This window comes from Equus quagga, chromosome 20 (genome assembly GCF_021613505.1).
Source record: "Equus quagga isolate Etosha38 chromosome 20, UCLA_HA_Equagga_1.0, whole genome shotgun sequence".
NCBI lineage: Eukaryota > Metazoa > Chordata > Mammalia > Perissodactyla > Equidae > Equus > Equus quagga.
The window spans coordinates 5,225,390-5,249,531 of NC_060286.1; the positions used below are offsets into that span (position 1 = coordinate 5,225,390).

General features: G+C 35.9%; 1 protein-coding gene across 9 annotated transcripts in view; it reads left to right on the forward strand.

The window, feature by feature from the left end:
• KIAA0586 (KIAA0586 ortholog) overlaps positions 1–24,142 on the forward strand; it is a 116,152-nt gene that overhangs the window by 60,278 nt on the left and 31,732 nt on the right. For all 9 annotated transcript variants that reach the window (XM_046647565.1, XM_046647563.1, XM_046647564.1 and 6 more), the window contains 4 exons: positions 1,282–1,416; positions 4,752–4,929; positions 13,474–13,628; positions 17,423–17,531. In XM_046647565.1, coding sequence (XP_046503521.1) covers positions 1,282–1,416; positions 4,752–4,929; positions 13,474–13,628; positions 17,423–17,531 — 577 coding nt within the window. The remainder of the gene's footprint in view (positions 1–1,281; positions 1,417–4,751; positions 4,930–13,473; positions 13,629–17,422; positions 17,532–24,142) is intronic.

Consider the following 24,142-nt stretch of genomic DNA (forward strand, 5'->3'; position numbering starts at 1 on the left):
CAAGTAATAGGATTTGCTAAAATAATTTGCTTTACTACATATGGGAGTATGAAATAATTAATGGAGGAGATTTTTGATAAGATTTTAATGGAGCAATTACTTTTCTAACAGTAATTATTTATTACGAGTAATTGAGTTCATTGTGAAGAGAGTGAAAATCACTTTTATAAAATAATATTGAGGGAAGGCATAAATGAGGTGTCTTTATTTTTAGAGAAGCATTATACTACCATTTGGACTACTTAATATGTCATTGTGGCGTTTTTATTCATTCTTAGAACTTTATTATGGTGCCAAAGCATGTTTAAAGTAAATAGCTAAACTGGATTGGGACTAAATTATAACATCTTTATTTTTCTACTTTTGAGTTTAGTTAACTCTAATTTTGATATTTTTACTAAGCCTAAATCAGATAGACTACAAATTCATAATAAAGTCAAATGCAGAAGTACAGCCTTGAAAAACTGAGAATAGCTTGGAGTCATGTACCAGTAGGCATTGATCTGTATACAGCTGGGGGATAAGGACTTGTAACCCAGAGTTAATAAACTTTGTTTCATTAAAAACAAAATACTTAAGTAGAAAATACTATTAATGGAATTTAAAATCATGTTAATACTTTTATTTACAAGGGAATCCAGTTTCTCTGACTCTGAGGCCGCACTGTCCCTCAATTTGGGGACAGGTCTATTTTGAGGCACCAAGAAAGGTAGGCTGGATGTTCCAGTGAGGGCTTCCAGTACCTGCTCCCTAGCCAAAGTCATCCCAAAGGCAAAGGGACAATGGAATGTCTCTAGGTGCCTAAACATATTATTGCAGTTTGTCGTTTTTGCCCGGGGTCCGTGTTGTGGCATTACTACCGTGCTCTGCTGCCACCACCATGCTGTGGAGTCACTTTCTCTGCTGCATAAATGTGAAGCAGGAAACCGTGTGAACCAAAAACTTGATGAGACTATATAAAATATTTGTGAATCATTGTAGCTCAGTCGCATGGGACAGAAGGTCCAATTTGCATATGTTTTTATAGCAAATCTCTAGTTTAAATGTAACCAAATTATTTTGTACTCTTTTTTTTATATTTGAGGCAAACATAAAGGGCTTTTAGTAGAGTCGAATGAAAATGAGAACTAAATGAAAATAAGGAGTTCATTTTCTTTCCATAAAGTGCTAATACGACCATTTTCATTGATGGCTGCTAAGTTTTACTAATCATAAATTGAGAAATGCAGTTATTTGATAGATTAATTTTTGTTTGTACTAACTGTCTTATATTTTCTTTAGGAAGATGATCCTCCCAGTGAAGGACAAGTGATTAGGATGCCCCGTAGAAAATTTCACGCAGATGCAATTCTTCCTCTTCTTGTTAAACAAAACCAGGAATCGTTCGTTTCACAGCAAGCAGTCTATCACTCAGAGGTACTTTTTAATGTTAAAGACTTTTTTTCTTTTGGTTAGATCTAAATACTGGAAAAAATAACAAAAATATTCCTACGTTTAGTTAAAGTATGCTAATACTTCAGCTTATTCAGAGGTCACGCTCATGGTAACTTTAACCTGGAATCAGAGCTTTGCAGCTCTAATCATAGAGGTTTACAGCTAAAGGGAATTTAGGCCATCTGTTTCCACCCTATTGTTCTACAGTTGAAAGACACTGAAGCTCTTTTAAATGATTTGTAAGGATCGTTCATTCATTCTTTCTGTCTGCATCCATTTACTGAGTATCTACTATATGTCAGACACAACCTTGGAAAAAATACAAAGATGATCAAGACAGGACCCCTACCTTTAAGCAGCTTACAGTCGTATAGGGAGAAGAGGGCTTAGACTGTCACTCTACAGTGTGATAACTGGTCAGATAGCTGTATTTCTAAGTGTAGAGGAGCACATAGAAGGGAAAAACTCTGCTTGAAGTTGGATGACACCTTATATATTGTTGTGGGTCTTTAAAGATCCAGTAGGATTTTCCCGGCAGCAATGAGGAAAGACATTTCAGAGGCAGAAATAGCATATGTTAAGGGACAAAAGCTGAGAAAAAGATTAGGGCTTATTTAGAAAGTGTTGAAAATCTCAGTGTGACTAGAACTTTAGATAAAGGATAAGTCTGGAGAAGCAGATTGAATCAGATGACCATGAAGAACCTTTTAGGCCATGGTAAGGCTTGGGCACTGTGGAGCCTATTAAGATATTTTGGGCAAGGGAGTCACAAGCTAGCGATACTTCGGAAGGAGTGTGGAGCCATGCACAAGGGAAGCAAAGATGAGAGATCTATCAGAACACCATTGGAGTAGTCCAGAATGAGAACACGAACAGAGATAGCTAAGTAGAAAGAGAGAGGAAAGACATTTAGATATAAGAGTAGAGCATTGACAGTCTGGTTGAGGGAGGTTGTGATTATGTATTTGTTGGCTTAGAAATGCAGAGGAAAGGGTGCCAAGTTTTGGGGGGAAGATAATGAATTCGATTCAACACGTTAACTTTAAGGTGCTTAATGAAATTCCAGGTGGAAATGGAAGTCTCATAGTGAGAGAGCAATTTGTTAGTACCTATTTAAGTTATAAATGCTTGTGCTTTTTGAGCCAGTAGTTCCACTTCTTATTATCTAATCTAGAGAAATAATTTCTCATAAGTGCAGAAAAGGATTTTATTCTTACTATAGTTTGAATACAGGAAAAGTTGAACCAATCTAAAAATCCTTGAATAGGAGAATAATTAAAGTATGGTGTACTACATGGTAGACAAAAAGAATACAGTAGATCTTCAGGATTTATAGTTAAGTTTTAAAAATCAGGTTGCAGAATAATACATAGACATACCTCAGAGTTAGATACACACACGCACACTCACATACACACATGCAAATGCTTAGATGCTTAGAAAAAGATTTGGAGAGGATAAACTTCCAATTTCTGGGCTTCCAGTCTAGCCAGAATGGCACACTAACAAAGGCTGCCAGCTCCCTCTCCCCAGATCAACCCTGAAGTAACTGTAGAAGTAAGAAAGAAACCATGGATTCTGAGAACTAAGTAAAAATTGTGAAAAACTACTGGGAAAAACTGACAGCTAACTTGCCCTGGCATATGTGGGGAGAAAAGGGCTGCATCTGAGGGGGAGGCTGGTGTGAGAGCGTTTAGTGAGAGGAATGATTGGAGCAAAGTGCTGCTGTCATTGCCTCTTTCCCTCGTCTCCTTGAGAGCATCACTGCTTGCCTCTTAACCATGGAGATCTTGGCAACAACCCAGGCTGCAGATACTGGTACCCAAGAGTAACATCAGGGGCATGGAGGCCCAGCTGGGGTGAGAAGTTACAGATGAACTTTGACCAGGAACCCTCGCATTCATTCCTTCACCCTCTTCCCCTCCAAATCCTGGGACGGGGGTGTAAAACCTCCCAAGGAAGCTTCTTCCTAAGGGTTTAAAGAGGCGGCCGTGAGCAGAGGATCTGAGCGGTAGAGTAGCGGCAAACAGCCGGGGCCATGACCAGCAGGGGTTCTCTGCTGCTGAGACGCCTTCCCTGGGGCTTGTCTCCCCTCTTCTTCCGGTCCCGGGACGGCCTATGTGTTAGATAGTTCGGCAGTTACAAGTACCCTGGAGAACTGATTCACAATAGAGAAGGTGACGTGTATTGTACAACATTCTATATGGTAGTGGCAGAGTAATGTAGGCACTGTGAAGTATTTCTAATTAATTACTAGGGAACATGTATCCACAATTATTCTAAACTTTGTCCAGGAGTCTCCACGGATTCCATATTAATTGCAAAACAATCCTTTTCTATTTAAAGGATGTTGAGCAATTGATATTTCTAAAGCAAGTCAAATTAGGGAATAATGGGAGATCTAAGTGTATGGAGGAGAATTAGGGCAAATTGTAGAAAATCTTGAATGCTTAGCTGAGGAGTTAGATTTTATTTTGTAGTCAGTAGTCATCAAAGATGTTTCAGCAGTGATTCCTTCATATATTCTAGTGAAAACCCCACTTGGTTGAAATTAAACTCCTTTTAAATGATAAACATGAGAACTTTCAGATATTGGAATTTTTATTCAGTTCTTGATTATTAAACTCATTGATTAGAATATCTCCAAGTCACAAAATGTCTAGTGATCAGGGCCTATAATTTTTAATACAGAAGGAAAGTAAAAGTCTTAATTTATTTTTGGTTTTAATTTATTTCATATATTTAATAAAGAAACATATTTGTACTTTCACACTTTCCCAGGGAAAAGAACTTTATTAAGTATGGTTAAAATAGTCTTTTTCAATCTATGTACTTCCAAAAAATGTAATTATTTATATAAGGGTAATCTCCATGTCATTTAAGGTATATTCTCCTCAGTTATCTAATTATAAAGTTCACACTAACAATTTTAGCCAATTTTCATTCATGAGGAATGAGAGAGAAATTTTCCCTTATTCTAATTTTAAGCTGTATACACAATGTGTACCAGCATTTAGTGTTTTAAATAAAATTTTTCTTAGGTGTTTTATTACAATCTAATTTGGACGTTGAAAAAACAGATAATGGTTATTGAACTTAATGAAGAATAAGATATTAAAAACAAAGCCTATTGCTAGATGGCTTATTGAAGCAACTTTTTAAACTTATCCTTCATGTAGTGTGTATGTGGCATAATAAGCACTTCTAAAATACCTTTCAAGCCTTCAAGTGGTATGAGTCATGATATTTGACAAGTATTTTCCGTTTTGACTTGATTTTAATATAATGTTTTTAACAATCGTTTCTGCTCTTTACAGGACTTGGAACACAGTGTGGGTGAACTTAGTGACGGACAAAGGCCCGGGCTGACAGCAGCCGCAGAGAGCGTTCTAATGGGACATTCTGTTTATACGCAGCAGCCTGTTGCTAACGCAGAGTCTTTGGATCAAAAATATGCTCCAAAGCCCTTATCTCAGCAGTTTGACACGGTGACAGGTATGCACCAAAACAGTGCTTCTTGATGTGCCATCTGTCACAGTGTTCACTGTGAATGCCATCACATTTTCTTTGTGCTGTTTCCATGCTAAATGCTGTATTCTGTTTTGTATTATAATCTACAGTAGTGTTCCTAGTCTGACTTGAGAAAAGCATAACTATTTTTAGGTCTGGGCTTGCAAAATTTCTTTATTAAAAAGGGTTTTCATAATTAAAAAGTTTGCTAACGACTTTTTCTATGGTTTATATGGCACTGTTTCCCTAGGTGTGATTCATACACTGGGTGGTACATGAGATAATTTTGGTAATATGCATATGTACACTTAGAAAATTTAATAGTGGTGTATTAATATATACTGAAAACCCTTTGAATAGCAGCGAAGCATTGTCTGATTCAGCGCCAGAAGGTGAGAGGATGGCGCAAAAAAGACCGAGCAGGATTCCTCTCTGCTCTCCACAGGGTCACCAAGAGTTGGAATATGCTCAACAGTGCTAACAACAAACACTGGAAAAATATAAAACTAGCACCGTCAAAACTGTGACATAATAGAGATTGTTTAGGACAAGGTTAAATTAGATAATACTGTAGAAATTTCTTCTTTACACTGTATGAATTTCTGACTCAGTGCTCAGTGCACTTAGGGCTATTTTGGAACTTCATTAACTAAACTTTCTGCTGAAACACTTTGGGAATAAGGGTAGAATAGAGAATACTGATGACTAGCATGTATAGTTGGTTCTCCTTATCTGCAGTGCTTATATTCTACAGGGTTACCAGCAACACTGAATTAGCACATACTGAACCATGGCTCCTAGGGGAAGCACAGGGTCAGGTTCCTACGAGCCTCTGGGCATAACATTTTTGTTAGCTGATCAGCACATAGCCTTGTTTTGTGTGTATTTCTATTTAAAGACACTTATTTAATATGTATTGTTGATTCATTCACATTGAACTCACAACCAGCAGCACTATAACTCATGCCCAAATTAAGTTTATTGAACACACATAGTTCTTCTCTAGGGCCCAGCACAGCCTTCTTGCACTTAGGAACACCAGATAGCATTTCAGCATTATGTTTGGGGCCATTTTAAACACGAAATCACCAATAATACATTCAAAAATGTGAAAAACATGTCGCTAAATAGCACAAAGGACACTTGTTTATGATGTAAGAGCTGAAATAAGAAAGCAGAGTGTCTCTGTGTTCAGCCCCAGCTGGTGAAGTGTGTCTAGGATGATGCAGGGTTTTTGCTGCTCTACACACGTCTGCAGGCACGTGAAGGTGCTGCGGGCATTGGTTTTGGGTTACAAATAAATTTTATCAGGTAGGTGCATTTGCAGACATGGAGTCTACAAATTAACAAGGATCAGCAATAGTCTTGTTTACTGATTTTTCCATATCCATTACTGCCTTCTCTTAAGTGAAAAGAACTTCTGAAGGTACACAGATTTGCCAGAAAAGGAAATGGCTGAGGTTAGAAAAATATTGGTAGAGAGTATTTAGAGTCTCAGTTTATATTGAATGAAGACCTTGTATCATTCAGAACTGAGTGAAATTCAAGACTGAATTTTCCATGGAATAAATGTAGAGTAAGATTGGATTATTTCTTAATTTGTGCACATAGAACATTAAATGTTTTACAGTCTTTTAAATTAGTAGGATTCAAAATGGCATAAAGTGTGACTTTTATATTTGTATCCAGTTAACTGTGCAGATTGCAATTAAACAGAATTGACGCTAGATGGCTCTCACAGATCACTTGAAGCTGCTAGGTACCTGTGAACAACTAGGTAATTGTTAAATTCTTGTGGAATAAAATCTCTGAGGATGTATCCTATTCAGCTCCTCCTTATACCTCTGGTAGCACCTAGCAGATTACCTACAGTACAGTGTGTTTTATTGTAGGTAAATTGTAGATATTTGTTTAATTTAATTGGAAAACACAATAATAATGTGGCATAATATAAGATTGAGCATATAGGTGAGGCAATATAATAGAGTGGCTAAGAGTTTGGGCTTTTGTTATCAGAAATCAGTTTGAATTCCAGTTCTGTGTATTTTTGGCAAGTAACTTAATCTCCCTGAGGCTATGTCTTCATCTGTCAAGTGTAGATAATGTTAATGTGTTCGTTATCTATTGCTTTGTAACAAATTACACCAAAATTTAGCAGCTGAAGACAGCAAACATTTATTATCTCACACAATTCTGAAAGTCATGAATCTGTGAATGGCTTAGCTGTGTGGTTCTCAGGATCTCTCATGAGGTGGCAGTCAAGCTGTTGGCTGGGGCTCAGGGCATATGAACGCTTCAACGAAGGTTGGAGGATCTGCTTTCCAAGCTCACTCATGTGATTGCTGACAGGAGGCCTCAGTTCCTCACTACGTGAACCTTTCTGTAGAGCTGCTCATGACATAGCAGCTGGCTTCCCCCACAGCGGCTCATTTGAGAGAAAGTGAGCAGCCAAGATGGAACCACAGTGTCTTTCGTAACGTAAACTCAGAAGTAACATACTATTGCTTCTGCCACAGTCTATCAATAACATAGACTGATCCTGGAATAAAATGGTAGGGACTACAGAAAGGTGTGAATATGAGGAGACAGGAATCGGGGCTATCTTGGAGGCTGGTCGCCACAAATAGTGTCCACCTCATAAGGTTAGTAGGGGTAGTCAGTGACAATGCATATAAAGTAGTTAGCACTGTGCTTGACACATGGTGAGTGGTACTCTGATAATGCTTGGCATATGTAAATACCTTCTCACATGTATTTAATAGAACCAGAAACTATCCACAGTTGCCTAAAAGGACTGTGCATATAGAGAACTAATTGTTCTTATTTCAAGTATTTTGTTATATAATGGTTACTGTAAGAGAATTAATCCCGTGTATTATTATTTCTGCTGGTGGCTAATCTCATGCTTTTTATACTGATTTTTGATAACTTTGCGTACAGAGGCTCATCTATTCTTACATTGTCTCTCCCCACCCCTGCTCATTTTCACAAAGTGCCCTATTTGCAACCTATAGTCCTCTACTACTATTTCCAGTTCTGCCTCTCAGCTTGGGTTGAGTAATGAAAACATGCAAAATAAGCTTTGAAGACTTGTCTTGGGAACCCTAAAATATAAAGTAGTATTTTGAACAAATTGTGAGGACTCTGGGATTTACTAGTAATTAAGTCTCTCCATTCACTCAGAAAACTTGTATTGAATACCTGCTGTGTACCTGGTACTATATTAGTACTATATTAGGCACATGAGATACAGAGATGATAGACATCTGCTCTCAAGGAAGTTTACAAGCTCATGTAGGAGACATAGAAGAAAGAAAACAATTATAATATTGTGTGATTAATACAACAACACAGACTACTTTGGGAGCACAGAGGGGGAACTCAACCCACAAGTGAGGGCTCAGAGGAGGTTTCCCACACGAGCCAGTGTGCAATTGAATCATAAAGGAATTAGCCAGATGGTGAAGTATGATAAGGTGTGTTCCAGTTTGTTCATTTACTTACTCATTCAGAAAATATTTTTTCAGTACTTGCTATGCTCTAAACGCATTCTAGTGCTAAGAATATAAAACCTGATCAGGCCCTGTCCATGAGTTTTTCTCGAGTAGAAGTAGTAGATGAGAAGGCACAAATGTGCAATAAATTATTCTGGTTGTTGTGCAGAAGTCCATATAGGATGGGAGCACAGGTCACTTGTACCTGGAGAGAGCAATCATGAGGGGAGGCTTACTTAAAATGAGATCTCAAAGATGAATGGAGGTTTGGCATGTAGTAAGTGAAGAGGGACCTTCCAGGCGGAATGTGCAGTGAGACAAGGGGATAAAGTTGAAAAATGGCAGGACTTAATCAGGGAAACGTTAAGTACTTTATCAATGAATTAGAGCTTAGCATGCAGTGAGATTGGAGTAGTCAGCAGAAAGCAAGTCCTAAAAAGCCCTGGATGATGGATCAAGTAGGTTTTGGATTTACTCTAAAGACAGTACAGATCCATTTGTGCACAAAATGGAAAGTAACACCAATCTTACTTTACATTTATTCTCATGGAAATATGAATTTCTATCAATTTCTGAGTGTTTTGTGATATTCACCGATCCGTTAAGGTTTACAAGTAAATAGCTGATATGATTTTTGCCATTTATTTAGCAAGATCATCTGAGGTGCAGTGTGATGGATAGGATTAGGAGGAGAGGATTAAGACTGGAGGCAGGGAGCCTGATCGGACAGCTCTTGAAGTAAACCTAGTGAGACATTATTCAGCAATGAGGATATATAAAAAGGGAGATTTGAGAGACAATTAAGGAGAATAAACAGGACTTAGTTTGAATATAAAAGATACAAAAGGAGGGAAAGTCTAAGAAATCGCCAGGTTTCTGGCTGGAATGATCGAATAGATGGTATTTCCCTTCACTGAGAGAGAGCGAATAAGGAGGAAGAACAGAAATAGGAGGAAATAAGGATGAGTCGGGTTTTTTTTTTTTCTGCTTTTTTCTCCCCACATCCCCCCAGTACATAGTTGTACATATGTTTTTTCGGTTGTGGGTCCTTCTAGTTGTGGTATGTGGGACACCGCCTCAACATGGCCTGAAAAGTGGTGCCATGTCTGTCCCCAGGATCCGAACTGGCAAAACCCTGGGCCACCAAAGCGGAGTGGGCGAACTTAACCACTCAGCCACGGGGCCAGCCCCTGAGTGGAGTTTTATACATGTGGCATTTGAGGTGCCTTTGGGTTTCATGCAAATACAGTAATCTATTAGACATGCCAGACCCAAAGCTACTGCCGGTGCTAGCAATTTCTGGTGGTCTTAGTCTTCTCTGAAAATCTACCACAGTGGCTTTTTCCTAACAATAAGATTCTAGAAGAGTAAAATTAGGGATTTCAAGTTATGGTTAATTAAATTTGACTTGCATGAAAGAATACTTTAAGCATCCCTCTTGCAGAAGGCTAACTTACGTTAAACAGACAAGACACCCATAGTCAACAAACATACTTTTTAGAAGAGATAGAGAAAATTCAGCATTGTTATGATTGCTGTGATGGAATCCTTTCTTGACCCCCTTATCACTGGGTTAGATGCCCATCACGTGTGCTCTCTCTGCAGTCCTCTAATGTCGCCTACCTACTGTTGCTCTTATCACACTGATTTGTAATCTCATTTGAGGGTAGGGATTTTATCTTGTTCACTGTCCTATCCCTGTCATCTAGCAGAGTATAATGCATAGTCAGTAAATATATGTTAATGATAGGGTGTTATATGAGTTGAAAGCTATTATACACTTTTAATGCTTTTGGGGACATGTTTGTATACTTTCTGGGTTTCTACATCTAGGTCTTTTTTTCATTCAGCATTTACCTTCTGTCTTTTTAATTAATTTTTTCTTTATACTCATACATTAACCACATATAATTTTACATAAAAACAAAATGTGATTATATCATACATCGCTTTAAATTACAGTGCCCTCCATCCACCCCTATCCTCACATTGTCTCCTGTCCCATTTTGTGCCTTACCTTAGGTAACTCGTGTTAAGATTCTGATAGGTAACCTTCCTGTTTTTGTCCTTACACAACTAGTTACACGTACACTCACATGTACAGTATCTGTGGTAGGTACATATGATGTGTGTGTTTGTCGTTATTTTACAAGTTGAGGTCATGTCACATACAGTTGTCTGCATTTTGTTTTTACCCAGTAAACTCTGTGGAAATTACTCTAGGTGAGCTGGTATTGCTTAAATTCATTCTTTTTAATGACTGCATAAAACCGTTTAGTATGGATTTCCAATGAATAAATATTCAGTCATTGCTCTGTTGATGGATATTTACTTTATTACCATTTTCCCCCACTCTAAACATTTCTAGGGTAAATATCCACACATATATATTCTAACCTCTTGTAGCATTTTGTATTTAGGGAATAGTTTCCAGGAGTGGTTACTAGATTCAAGACCAAATGTGTTTTTAATTTTAGAATAGATATTTCAAGTTGTTTTCTTAAAAGTTTAAGCCAGTTTATTTTTATCAGTAATTTATTAGAGCTTTTTCCTTTCATCCCCTCTAGAAATTTTATTACTCTTTTTACTTTTGTCAGGCAAAATATCAAGGTCTTTCTGACTATTGGTGAATGTCTATGTCTTTTCAGGTTTGTTGGCCATTTGGATTTGCTCTTCTGTTAATTGCCTACTTAAGTTCTTTCTCCATCTGTTAGCTTCTAAATTTTTCTTGGAACTTTAAGAGCTATTTTTATATTTTAGGTGTTTTCTATCATCTGTATTACAAATGTCTTTTTCCATATTTATACTTTATTGACAATATTTATGATCTTTCTTTGATAATTAAAAACATTTTATATAGTTATTTCTGTCTTTTCTAATGTCTGTGTTTTTACAGCTCGATTAGGTCCCCTCACATGAGCTTACACCTGTGGCCTCCTAGACTTTCTCGCAAGATTGTTATCATTTAGTATATATTTATGTTTAAGTCTATCTGGACTTTATTTTTGCAAATGGTGTAAAGTAGAAGTCCAGTCTGATTTTCTTCCAGATAAATAGTCAGTTGTGCCAGCATCAATTCTTATGTAAGCTGTCTTCTTTCCTATTGAATTGAAATATCAACCAATTTGATGATTAAGTTCTCAAAGAGGTAGGGATATTTTTTCTGGATTCTTTACTAAGTGTTCTGGATTCTTTATGATCTAGACATATTAAACTATTGTGTCTTTATGGCACATTCTGTTATCTGATAGGGCAAATTTCCCCTTCTTTAAATCTTTCTACTTTTCTTGGCAATTCTCAGGCATTTATTCTTCCATATAAACTCTAAAATTATTTTTGTCAACTAAAAATCACCTTAATTGGAATTGTACTAATTTATGTATTAATATTGGAAGAATTGACATTTTTTATGGTATTTCTTACTGTTCAGATCTTATTTTGTGCTCTCCCATAGGATTTCATAATTTTCTTTGTATGGTTTCTATGTCTTTCTTAATTTTATTTTTATTTTAACTTTTTGGTCACTGTAGTAAAGGATTATTTTCCATTTCTAGGGGAATATTACTATAATATAGAGAAAAGCTAATGATTTTTATATATTTATCTAGTATCCAGTCACATTATCAAATTCTCTTATTCTAATAAAGTTTTTTTTCTCACTAGAGTCTCTTGAGTTTTCTAGGTATATAACCAAATTATCAGCACAAAGAGTTTTTCATCTCTTCTCTTTTAACATTATATGTGCTAATTCTTTTATTTTAATTCATTTATCAGTCTGGAAAATGTTGGAAAAGTGACATAGGAATAGAAAAAGGCATATCAGAGTATAAAGAAGTCAATATAAGGCCTAGAACAATAGGGTAAATGATGGATATTATCATGAATTAAATTAATCTTATATCGTGCGAGATAAATGAGAATGAAACAGGTGATAATTTTGAGAAATTGTACAGATTGAATACTGGAAAGGTAAATATTAAATGTATATATTTTGCTTTATGCAAAATCCAGCTAAAAATATAGATTAACATAAAAAATCAGAGGGTGATTATTTGCTATACCTAAGAAATTGTCAGCAGACGGCCTTTAAATAGAAAACATCTATGATGTCTTGAAAATATTATTTCATTTAAAACATTTTAGCTTATGTGTATAGACTTTAGATCTATTTCTGTTGATTAAAATGAGATATACTGTGCTCTATTTAAAAGGTGGCTATTAATTAGGAAAAACAATTACCTTAGAAATATTTTAGCAAGAATGTGAAATAAAGAAGAGTGACTAGGAATTGGAAGATGAGGATTTTAATACTTTTACTAGCTCTCTGATTTTTGGATAGTCAGTTAACTTTCCTGAGTCTTTAGCTTTGTCAGTGAAAGACAGTTATAATACTATCTGAACTGCCTGCCTTACAGAATGATTGTGGTATTCAGATTTAATGAGATAATGTATATGAGATATTACATATAATGTATATGAAAGTGCGGAGTATGAAGTACAATATAAATGTACAGTGATATTGTTATTAGATAAATAGATATCTCTGCTCTTATTTTCTTTTTATTGATTTGATTGAGATGCTATTTGGATGAGGTTAAAAGGAACTTGACCATTTGAAGAAAAATATCTACAGAATAGAGCTAAGCAGTATTTTCTAGCTAGGAAATTGCCCCTGCTTTAAGATTACATTTTAGATAGAAAGCATCCTATTTATTCTTACTGATAGAAAATGTAAGCTGATGTGTTAGTTAGTGTGTAGGAGTGGGGGTTGGGTGTGGACTGTGCATGAGGAGCTTGTTGATGGGAACCTTAGAATAGTCCATAGATTTGTTTGAACATAGGTAACTTTTTGCATTCTCTGTAAGCTTTGGTTTTAGTTGCAATGAAGGCTTGTTACCTGGTATTTTGGGCTGAAATACACTGTTACTTCTAATTGAGCAGGTGAGAAATAATGGTAATCTCAGTCAATTGTTCTTTTTCTAAGATATAAATTAAACAATTTATTTTAATTTTTTGTTTACATATTTGATAACAGGTGGTGTTTATGAAGATTCCTGTGCTAGTCATGGTCCAATGAGTTTGGGAGAATTGGAGTTGCAGCCAAATTCTAACCTTGCCCTTCCCACATCACTTCTGACAACACAGGAAGATGATGTTAAGTTATCAGTAACACCTGAAGATTTTCCTCAGGTACCAATTAATAGCATTTGTACTTTACTTAGAATAAGAATTGTAAAAGTATTGCCTTAGCATGATACACTGTCAAGAGGATAGTCTTTGGAGTCAGACAGCTTCAAATCATGCCTCCTTTGTTTGCTAAGTCAAGCCTGGATACAAATCTTAGCTCATCTAGTTTCTAGCTGTGACCTTGAATACATTACTTAGCTTTTTTCTAAGCCTTAATTTCCTCATCTTTAAATTAAAGAATAAAAATAGTATACATAAAATGCCTGTCACCTAGTTAGGTAGCTGTTATCATTTACACCTCTGTATCTCCATGCAATATATAGTGTAGTAATTTGCACATAGTAGGTACTCAATAAATATTTATTACATTAAAATTTGCAAAATGTGTTACCATGAAAACATAAGAAATTTCATACTGAGTTAAGCCAATGCCCTATTTAATCTTGTGCACTGAAAAAATAGAATAATTACTCTCCAAGATGTAAAAACATGCTTATGTTATTAAAAACAGTTTTGTATCTGTATAATAGCAATGCATTTCTCACTGTGGATTAATTTATTCAGTAAGTATTCATTTGATGGTATTGTGTAGAATTACCTGGCGTTGAGGATTGTTGGTTCACAACCAAGGGAGTTCTCGGGTAAAATCTAAAACTGGCCCTGTACACAGAGGACAAGGAGAGATCGAAGAAAGAGGCAGACCATTCGAGATTGGAAGGTGGTAGCTTTACTAAGCGAAGGAACTTAGTTATGAGGCTTGTCGTGGAGGCCACAAGATGAGTAGATCTCTGCACCTGCCTGCCAGAATCTGAAAAGTTTGTATAGAAACCTTAACCGGGTTCAGTCATGTGTTCAGCCCAGATGGTCCCAACAACACCTTACTCTCTCAGGACTGCGTCCTTGAAATGGCTGTTAGCATGGGAATAGTGGGCAGGACATACATTCCAAGGACAGGGGAGGGGGCAAGGCTCCTCTGATCGCCTGCTCCACCTGATGGTCACATCCTCTTGATGACCTCCTCCTACAAAGATGAAAGCCAAAATATATAAAATAAAGATTGTTTATGGAACACACCATTATGTAGGGTTTAGTATTAATAAAATATGATCAAACAAAAATCAGAAAAAGCTAGTTGGTAATGAATAAATGTCTGTTAAAAACTTGCGTATAAAACAAAAATTGTTTGTGACCTTGGGTTAGGCAAAAATGACGCCAGAAGCACTATCTATGAAAGAGAAAAAAAATGAATAAATTGGTTGTATCAAAAATAAGAACTTCTGCTCTTGAAGACACACTCTTAAGAGAAAGCAAATATAAGCCAGAGACTGAGAAAATATTTGCAAATTACTTCTCTGATAAAATACTTGTATCCAGGGGCCGGCCCTGTGGCCGAGTGGTTGAGTTCGCGTGCTCCACTTCGGCGGCCCAGGGTTTCACCGGTTCTGATCCCGGGTGCGGACATGGCACCGCTCATCAGGCCACGCTGAGGTGGTGGCCCACATGCCACAACTAGAAGGACCCACAACTAAAAATATACAATTGTGTACCGGGGGGCTTTGGGGACAAAAAGGAAAAATAAAATCTTAAAAAAAAAAAAAAAAGACATATCCAGAATATATAAGGAACTCACAGAATTCAATATTAGGAAAATAATTCAATTAAAAAATGGATAAAATATTTGGACAGATACCCTTACCCAAAGAAGATATAGTGATGTCAAGTAAGCACATAAAAAGATTTTCAACATCATTAGACATTAGGAAAATGCTAAGTAAAACCACAACGAAGTACTACACACCCATTATAATATCTAAGATTAAAAAGACTGACATGCCAAATGTTGGCAAGGATTAGAGCATCCTCAACTCTCATACACTGCTGGTTGGGAATGTAAAATGATTCACCCACTTTGGAAAACACTTTGATTTTTTAAAAAAGTAAAACATACACCTGCGATATGACCCAGGCATTTCACTCCTAGGTATTTACCCAAAAGAACCTAAAGCATGTCTACACAGAGACTTGTATGTGAATGTTCATAGTAGCTTTATTTGTAGTAGCCCCAAACCGGAAACAACAGAAGTGTCCATCACTTGGTGAATGTACAAATGTACATTGTATCATTCAGCAATAAAAAGGCATGGACTACTGATACATACAATAACATGGATGATTCTCAGAAAAATTATGTTGAGGGAAAGAAGCCAGACCTAAAAAAAAAAAGGAGTGCATACCCTGTGATTACGTTTATATAAAATTCAAGAAAATACAGACTAATCCACAGTAATGGGAGGGAATACAAAGGGGTATGAGAAAACTTTTGAGATTGGTGGCTGTGTTCGTTATATTATCTTGAGTGTGGGGATGGTTTCATGGGTATATACATATGCCAAAACTTAGCTAGTTGTTCACTTTAAATATGTGCAGATTATTGTCTATCATTTGTACCTCATTAAAGCTATTTTAAAAATAGAAAGATCGGGTCCTTTAATTGTTGGCCTGTCTTAAAATCTACGAAGTGTTACCAGAAGAATGGGCCTCAAGAAATTCGTTTGTTAGATTTCTTTAACAGAAAAGTATGGCTAGTAGTAGCACAAACTTACTTATAGTTCTTACTCTGCCAGATGCTATTCTAACTACATATTTACATATTTAACTCATTTAATCCTTATAACAACCTACTGAGGTAGTTATTATTATTATCCTCATTTAATGAATGAACAAATTGAGGTATTGAGCAGTTAATAACTTGCCCAAGGTCAAAGCTAGAAAATGGCTTAGCCAGATTTCAACACAAGCAGTTTAACTCCACAACACTCAGCTCTGAATCACGGTGGTTAAGGAAGGAGCCATAGGGAGGTTCTAAGTCGAAGGAGCCGGAGATAGTCATAGTCCCCATCCTCGAAATGCACACAAAAATATTTTCTTCAAGGCAGAAACCCATGTGATTCATGGCTCTAAGTTAAAAGGCCAGAGTTCAGTCTAGCTTTGTTACTACTGCAGTCTAAAGCTACCCATTTTTATTTGTAGATAAATAGGCCTGCCAGGGCTGGAGTGGTTCCAGTTGAGTCCATGTGGACAGGTGTTTCAGAATTGTTGATCAGAGAATCTTTTTAAGTTCCTGTCAAAGTATATTTGATAGCTGTTTTCTGAGGCTCATTCATAATTAGGCTCGTAAAACAGGAAAGAGAAGAAAGAAAATGGCTAAAGTCATCGTAGTTTGTGATATGTGATTGTGAAGGAATTTGTGACTAATGTAGATTTCAAATTTGGGTAGGTTATAGATAAGAAAGAGAGACAATAGGGCTCATGGTGGAGCGTGTGTTTCTTGAATGGCAAAGGAGGATAGCAATGCCTACTCACACTTGTGAGAATTAAATGATGTTACTATCTATAAAAGCTCTTTGAAAATTGCAGTGCATTATGCAGAGTTTCATTTTATGCAAAAATGGTTATATGGGAGAGCTTACAGCCAAATTAAGTTTTTATCCTGTCTAAATCTATCATGTATATATATATCTAGAATAGTTTGATTTATAAGTAGCTCTGAATTCTTTAGTAAAAATAGACAGATGATTTGAATGTTTGAAATCTGGGTATGTTATCCAAATCTTTGTAAAGAGTTTATTTGTAACATCTTTCCTTTAGTAATATGTACTCCATTACCCATTTGGCAATTAGAAGGCGTACATACTATTCAAATTTTATTTAATAAACACCTAAATAATTTAATTGCTCAAATTTTTTTAAAGTAACTTAAAAAATAATATTATGACTTTATGTCTTAAATTCTTTAGTACCAACAAAAACCAGACCAAGATGTTAAGCAAGTTGAACACAAGCCAGTACAAAGTCGTTTAATACGTGTAAGAAATAAATCCGATATTTCACTTTCACAGCAACAAGGTAAGATTCATTTTCTTGAATAATATAATAGTTTGATACTTGTCTTGATACTGAACAAGTATATAATGAGAATTCTTTACTTTTATATATGTCTTATTTGTGTCTCTAGGTTTTTTGTTTGCTTTCTCTCATTCATTTAGTCTGTTGGGATAAAAAATCTGGTATCGTGTTTGACTGTATATTTGTTAGTTCTTTTTACCAATAAATACTATTTCTAATGGATTTTAAAAACTCTTAGGTAGTGTTTTCCTTTAATCTTACATTTTTGTTTCTTGTACAATTGAAGGTCAGCATCTTCTTATCTATGTATAAATCTATATCTCTATCATAATTGTTTTATAATATGATAAAGACAGGGGTTATAGCTTTTAAGGTGCTTTGAAAGGCTATTTAGTGTTGTGTGGTGACGTTACCCAATAAGTACATCTTAAGAAACAGAGGATTCTCATGTTAAATCCCATGAATTTTCTGCAGTGTTGTTTGATTATCAAAATTGTGTGGTTGACCTTTAATTCTGCAGTCAGCATCACAGCATTTTGGTGTTGTCCTTATGTTTCTGCAAGGCTGTTGGCCTTGTGCTTTTTCTTCTTTTTTCTTAGTCATTTAGATTTTATATAATCTAAATTCTGAAATTTGGCAGTAGAAATTAAGATGTCTTCTGTTTAAAAACTTTCTGTCCACAACCCAGGAAGAAGTATTAGGAATATTTTGAGCAGTGGAATGTTTTTCTTTGCTTTTATAATTGTGGTTTTATTTCATTTATTGAATGCCAATGTAATTGCAAATGTAACTGTGTATTTGGTGTTTTGGTGTTTGGTGTTTTGAGGAAGTGCTCAAGATATTTGTTAAGATTGTTTAACAAATCTAAGGTTTAGATTTTTTTAACCTTAATTAATCTAAGGTTTAGATTTTTACTTTTCTGTTTGTTTTCTCTTCCTCTCTTGCTCAAACTTTTTGCAACTTTTCCCTCTCTACCACTTTTTTAACCTAACCGTGGTACAGTAATGTTAATGTTATATTTTAGAATCCTATGGAAAATTGCCTGTAAAACTTTTCTCATGGTGATTTAAAAATTAATCATGACAGTATATAGATAATGAGCAAATAAATGTTCCTAAGGTAATATCAGAACTGACTCAATGTCCTTCTGCTGAGTGTTGTTACCATTCATGGTCAATGACAGTACATTTAATTTAGGTTTAAAAAAAGTATAATTTCTTAAAGTTACAAATGAATTTTGTTTCCTTAGGGGATGTTGTATGTAATAAAACAATTGTTTTTCTCAGCTGATAGGAAAATATCTTTGTTTGGTAAGATTTTAAGGGTAAATATCTCTCTTTAGGAAAGTGGCATTGTTTTCAATTTCACATATATGAATGTTTGACCACAAGATGGCAAGAGTTAAATTTTTGTTAACTTACAACATCATTAAATGTCCAGTTAACATTTAATAAGTCAATAAAAGTCATAAGAAGAATAAAATAAACCAAGGTGTTAGTTAGTAGGAGAAAGTTTTATTTAGAAAGAGTGGGATTTAATATGTGTAAAATTTTTTTCATTTAATTTTACATCTAATACAGAAGTTAGGAAAGCAGGCCTATGTGTATTTGTCAGCTTTGACTAAGACACATAAATACCCAATGAACTATAAATAGAGCATTTTAAATAGAAGTGAAGTGTTTCACGCAATAATTGATACGTATTTCCATACTGAATATTTTTGAATGAATACAATTGCCTTGCACATATATTCAGTTATGACTTTTTTCCCGTAACTTTTGTGAGTTTTCTTTTTTTTCTCTGATGAAACTCTGAGATGTTGCCAAATGTTTCAGAGGATAGAGGAGTCAGATGCCGAAATAATCCTCCAGAGTTCTCAGCACTTTGAGTGACCTCAGAGGAATTCGGTCCTCTGTCTCTTACCCAGAGGCCTTGAAGATAATGAAAGGAATTCACCTTATCACAAGGGAACAAAACCACATCTTTTCTGGCAGATAAATGCTTGTAAGAATACTTGAACCCCAAATTATGGCTGTTTCAGGGGAAGTACCCTGTATTCCACTTTCAAATGTATAGCAATTTAATGTACGTATAAAGGCATCACACAGTTGACCAGCTGTAGCGGCTCTTTGACCATCCATTAAAAGTTGACTGAAGACCTGATAGGACATAGCTTCTAGCACCATGTTTCTGGGGAATCTGTAAAAGCCTTGTTTTTTTTCCCCCCCTTGATTATTCTTTTCTGATTTTAGTATAAAAGAGAGAAATCGAATTGATTGTTCTGGCAGATGATATCTTTGAAATCTAAGAGTAAAACTCTTTTATTTGGTATTGAATTCATTGGGTGTATTTTTCACCACAGGATACCGGTTATCTGGTTCTGTGTCCCAATTAATGTGTCTAGAGGTTTTATAGGGAAAACAACGTTTTAAGTGATTTTAATGTGTCATTTTAATTTTTTTCCCTTTTATTTTGCAAGTTAACTTTCACTGCATCTTTTACTGTGCAATTTAATTTTCTTCCATACAAATGAGAGACTAATTTTAAATCCATTTATTTGTTACAAACCCAGGAACAATTAAATTCTATCAAGTGATGTATTAAAATAGTTCAGTTTAAAAAATATTTTCCGAGGCTAGCTGGTGGTGCAGCAGTTAAGTTTGCACATTCTGCTTTGGCAGCCTGGGGTTTGGTACCTGGGGTACGCACCGCTAATCAAGCCATGGTGTGGCAGGCATCCCACATATCAAGTAGAGGAAGATGGGCATGGATGTTAGCTCAGGGCCAGTCTTCCTCAGCAAAAAGGAGGATTGGCGGCAGATGTTAGTTTAGGGCTAATCTTCCTCAAAAAAAAAAAATTTTCCTTCTTTAGTTTTTCTCTTAAAATTTTAAGACCATCATAATAAGTAATAATTAGAAAGTCAAACATGCTATCTATAATCAAGGGGGAAAAATTAGATCATATATTTTGTGGTTAAATGCTAGGACAGATTAGTTGTCAAAGATGCTTGAAGATCACAGCATTCTTCCGTTTTCTCATTTCAAGATTATATATGTTGCTCAGAAAATATGTATCAAAGTGCTCAAAATAATAAGCGTAATTGCAGTAACTTATCAAAAGCAGGTTACATATTTATGAGAAATGTACTTACAGAATCCCAGATGGGTTTTTTGACATTATGTCCTGAGTTTAATTCCTAGCCATCTTAGCACCATTTACACCTCACATACAGTGATTGTGACTTTAAATGTGTGAGAATTAGGAAATTCAAAGTTTATTTATGTTTAGAAGCTATTTCTAACTACATGTGCAAATGAAATCATTTTTGTTTTTTTATAAAGTGGTAAATTTTTTGCGTTTGTATTTGAAATATAGTTAAATTACAAAAGCTATCAGAATTATAATTGATCTTAGTAATTTCAAAATCACAGTTAAAACTTTTTTAAGTTGATTTTTTTCCTCTTAAGGTATGACAGTGATTTCAAAACCATGTGTATGGATCTCTGATAGGGAGGGGATGGGGCACAGACTAATAATTCTGCCGGAAATCCACATGTGTAACAAGCATTGTCTGAATAAGTGTGTCTTCCACAAATCCATGCTATCATTGATTAATAAAATAGAAATTCACTTTGAAATGTTGCTGAATTTGTGAGTTTTTCTTTTCATCCAGGATGAGGAAAGTGGAAAGAGTGTTGCTTCCACCCTACTTATAATAAAATGTCAGATAAACTACAAAATCATTAAATTTCTTGAACCCATCAGAGAGTTTATGATGCAGAGCAACTAAGTAGCCCAAAATCCAAGGAAAGACAGACTCCTCCAGGGAGATGGGACACAATCACTGTCTCACTGTGCCAGAGCACAGTCACAGGAAGAAACACCAGGCACCTTATAAGATGTATCTGGCTAAACTTTTTTAATGGGTTGCTAAGGCCACGCATAGAAACATTGGTCGCTACAGATACAGGAGGCGTTCACAGCCACTTGCAGTGTCATCTCCACAGCCTGTAGAAAAGAAAGATTGGGAGGCAGGGTAGGAGACTAGAGAGAGTCTCCTTCACTGAAACAGGCTGGAAGAGGAGAGTGGCTCCCACTGCCAGAAAGACTGAATGCCTCGTTTGGACCCTTTTCCTGTAAGAACAAAAGCCTTAAGTCACTGGGGAAGGGCCAGCATACCTGTCACCTCCAGAGTATAGGTGAAAACCCACTGTGGCTGGGAGGAGGGTAAAGAAAAAACCCATCCTCTTTTGGGGGAAAGGAAGGAATTAGTCTTGGGCCCACAATCTAATATTAATACCGTTAGAGGTCTCTTGTTGCTGGGAGAGGGATAGGAAACTCTCCTACACAAAATTCATTAAGGAGGCAAGGCAGAGTTTGTCTACCACAAGGAGGAGGAACGGACTCCCTGAAAAAGCCCCACCACAAGACCCAGGCATACAGGATCTGCTTGAGACTGAGGCTGGACCAGGACTACAGAGAGCTACTCCTTCCCCATCCTTCACCATGAGACCAACAAGTATTGACTAACAAGCAGCAGCAGTCTACCAATGGGCAAGGCATAAGAGCATAGAGAAAAACTCCTATGGAGCAGGTGCTCAGTGAAGGCTGCAAGCTGAAGGTGGAACAGGAACATTGAGAAAAACCCTGTGGCATCCTAGGGCCCACCCGAAACACAAAGTAACACTGGAGGGTTTTGAAGCTGGTGTTAAACCAAACTTAACTGCAGCAACAACAAAACTCAAAGCCAATTTAACTTCTGACTTGATTGACAACGCCTCACATTCATAGCCTAGCTTAAGAAAAGGTGGTCCCATTTCCAAGCTTAAATCCTGCTTACCTCTCTATTGTTGTACACACAATGTCTGGCATTCAGTCAAAATTAAAGACAAGAAAGCAAGAAAAAAACAAAACAACAACAATCCACTCTTTAGGGACAAAGCAATCGAAACAGCAAGACTCACAGATGACTCAGATGTTGGAACTGTCAGACAGGGAATTTAAAATAGCTATGATTAATGTGTTAAAGGCCCTACCAGAAAAGATAGACAAAACATGTATGAACAGATGGGAATTTGAGCAAAGAGATGGAATTATAAGAAAGCATCAAATCGAAATGTTAGGGTGGAAAACAGTGGTACAGATGAAGAATGACTTCAGTGGGCTTATCAGTAGACTCAGCATGGCCAAGGAATAAGTAAACTTGATGATAGTCAACAGAAATTGAAACACAAAGAGAAAGAAGAGTGAAAAAAAATCTGAGCATCCAAGAGCAACATCAAATATCCTAACATACATGTAATTGGAATTGCAGCAAGAAAAGAGAAAGCTAACAGAACAGAAAGAGTATTGAAGAGATAATGACCAATAATTTTATAAGAAAAATGAAGAACATCAAACCACAGATCCAAGAATCTCAGATAACTCCAAGCAAGATTTAAAAAATACTTATACACAGCATATTCAAACTGCTAAAAACCAAATAGAAAGAGAAAATATTGAAGGAAGCCAAAGAAGGTACATTACTTACAGAAGAACAGAGATAAGAAATATGTCAGCTTATTACAAACCATGCAGTCTAGAAGACAATAGAGTGATAAAGTGCTGAAAGGAAAAAAAGTCAACCCTAAATTCTGTATCCAGCAAAAATACTTTTCAAAAATGAAGGCAAAATAAATACTTTTTTTAGGTGAATGAAACCTGAGAGACAGACATATACTACAAAAAAAGGAAATTTTCCGGGTGGAAATTAAATGATACAGACAGAAACTTGGATTTATACAAAGAAATTAAGAGCTTCTGAGATGGTTAAAATCAAGGTATAAATAAAAGATTTCTTTCTTTCAATCACTATAAAAGATAATTGACTGTCTAAAACAAAAATAATACCAATAGATTGTCATAGTGTCTATAAAAAGAAAATGACAATGATACTGTGAAAGATGGATAGAAGAATTGACAGCATACTGATGAAAGGTTTTTACAGTGTATGTTGTGGTATAATATTATTTGAAAGTGGACTGTCATAAGTGATAGATATAGAGTAATCCTTAAAAGGTTTTTTAAATAGTACTTAAATTAAAATCACTCAGTTACTCCAAAAGCAGGCAGAAAATGAGGGGGAAAGGAACAACATCAACAAAGAGAACAAAAAAGAAATAGCAAGATAACTGGGTTTTTTTCCTTTTCCTTTTTTGCTTGAGGAATATTAGCCCAGAGCTAACATCTGTTGCCAATCCTCCTATTTTGTTTTTTTCTGCTTGAGGAAAATTAGCCCTGAACTAAAATCTGTGCCAGTCTTCCTCCACTTTATATATGGGTTGCCGCCACAGCGTGGCTAAGCAGTGGTGTAGATCCAGACCTGCGAACCTGGGCTGCCGAAGCAGAGCATGCCAAACTTAACCACGTGCCATGGGGCTGGCCCCAAGATAATTGATTTAAATCCAACCATATCAATAATTACATTAAATGTAAATAAATATGCCAATTAAAAGAGATTGTCAGATTGGATTAAAAAACAAGACCAAATTTATGCTATCAATAAGAACTTGCTTTAAATATAAAGACATAGGTTAAAAGAAGAAGAATTGAGAGAAGATAAACATGCAGA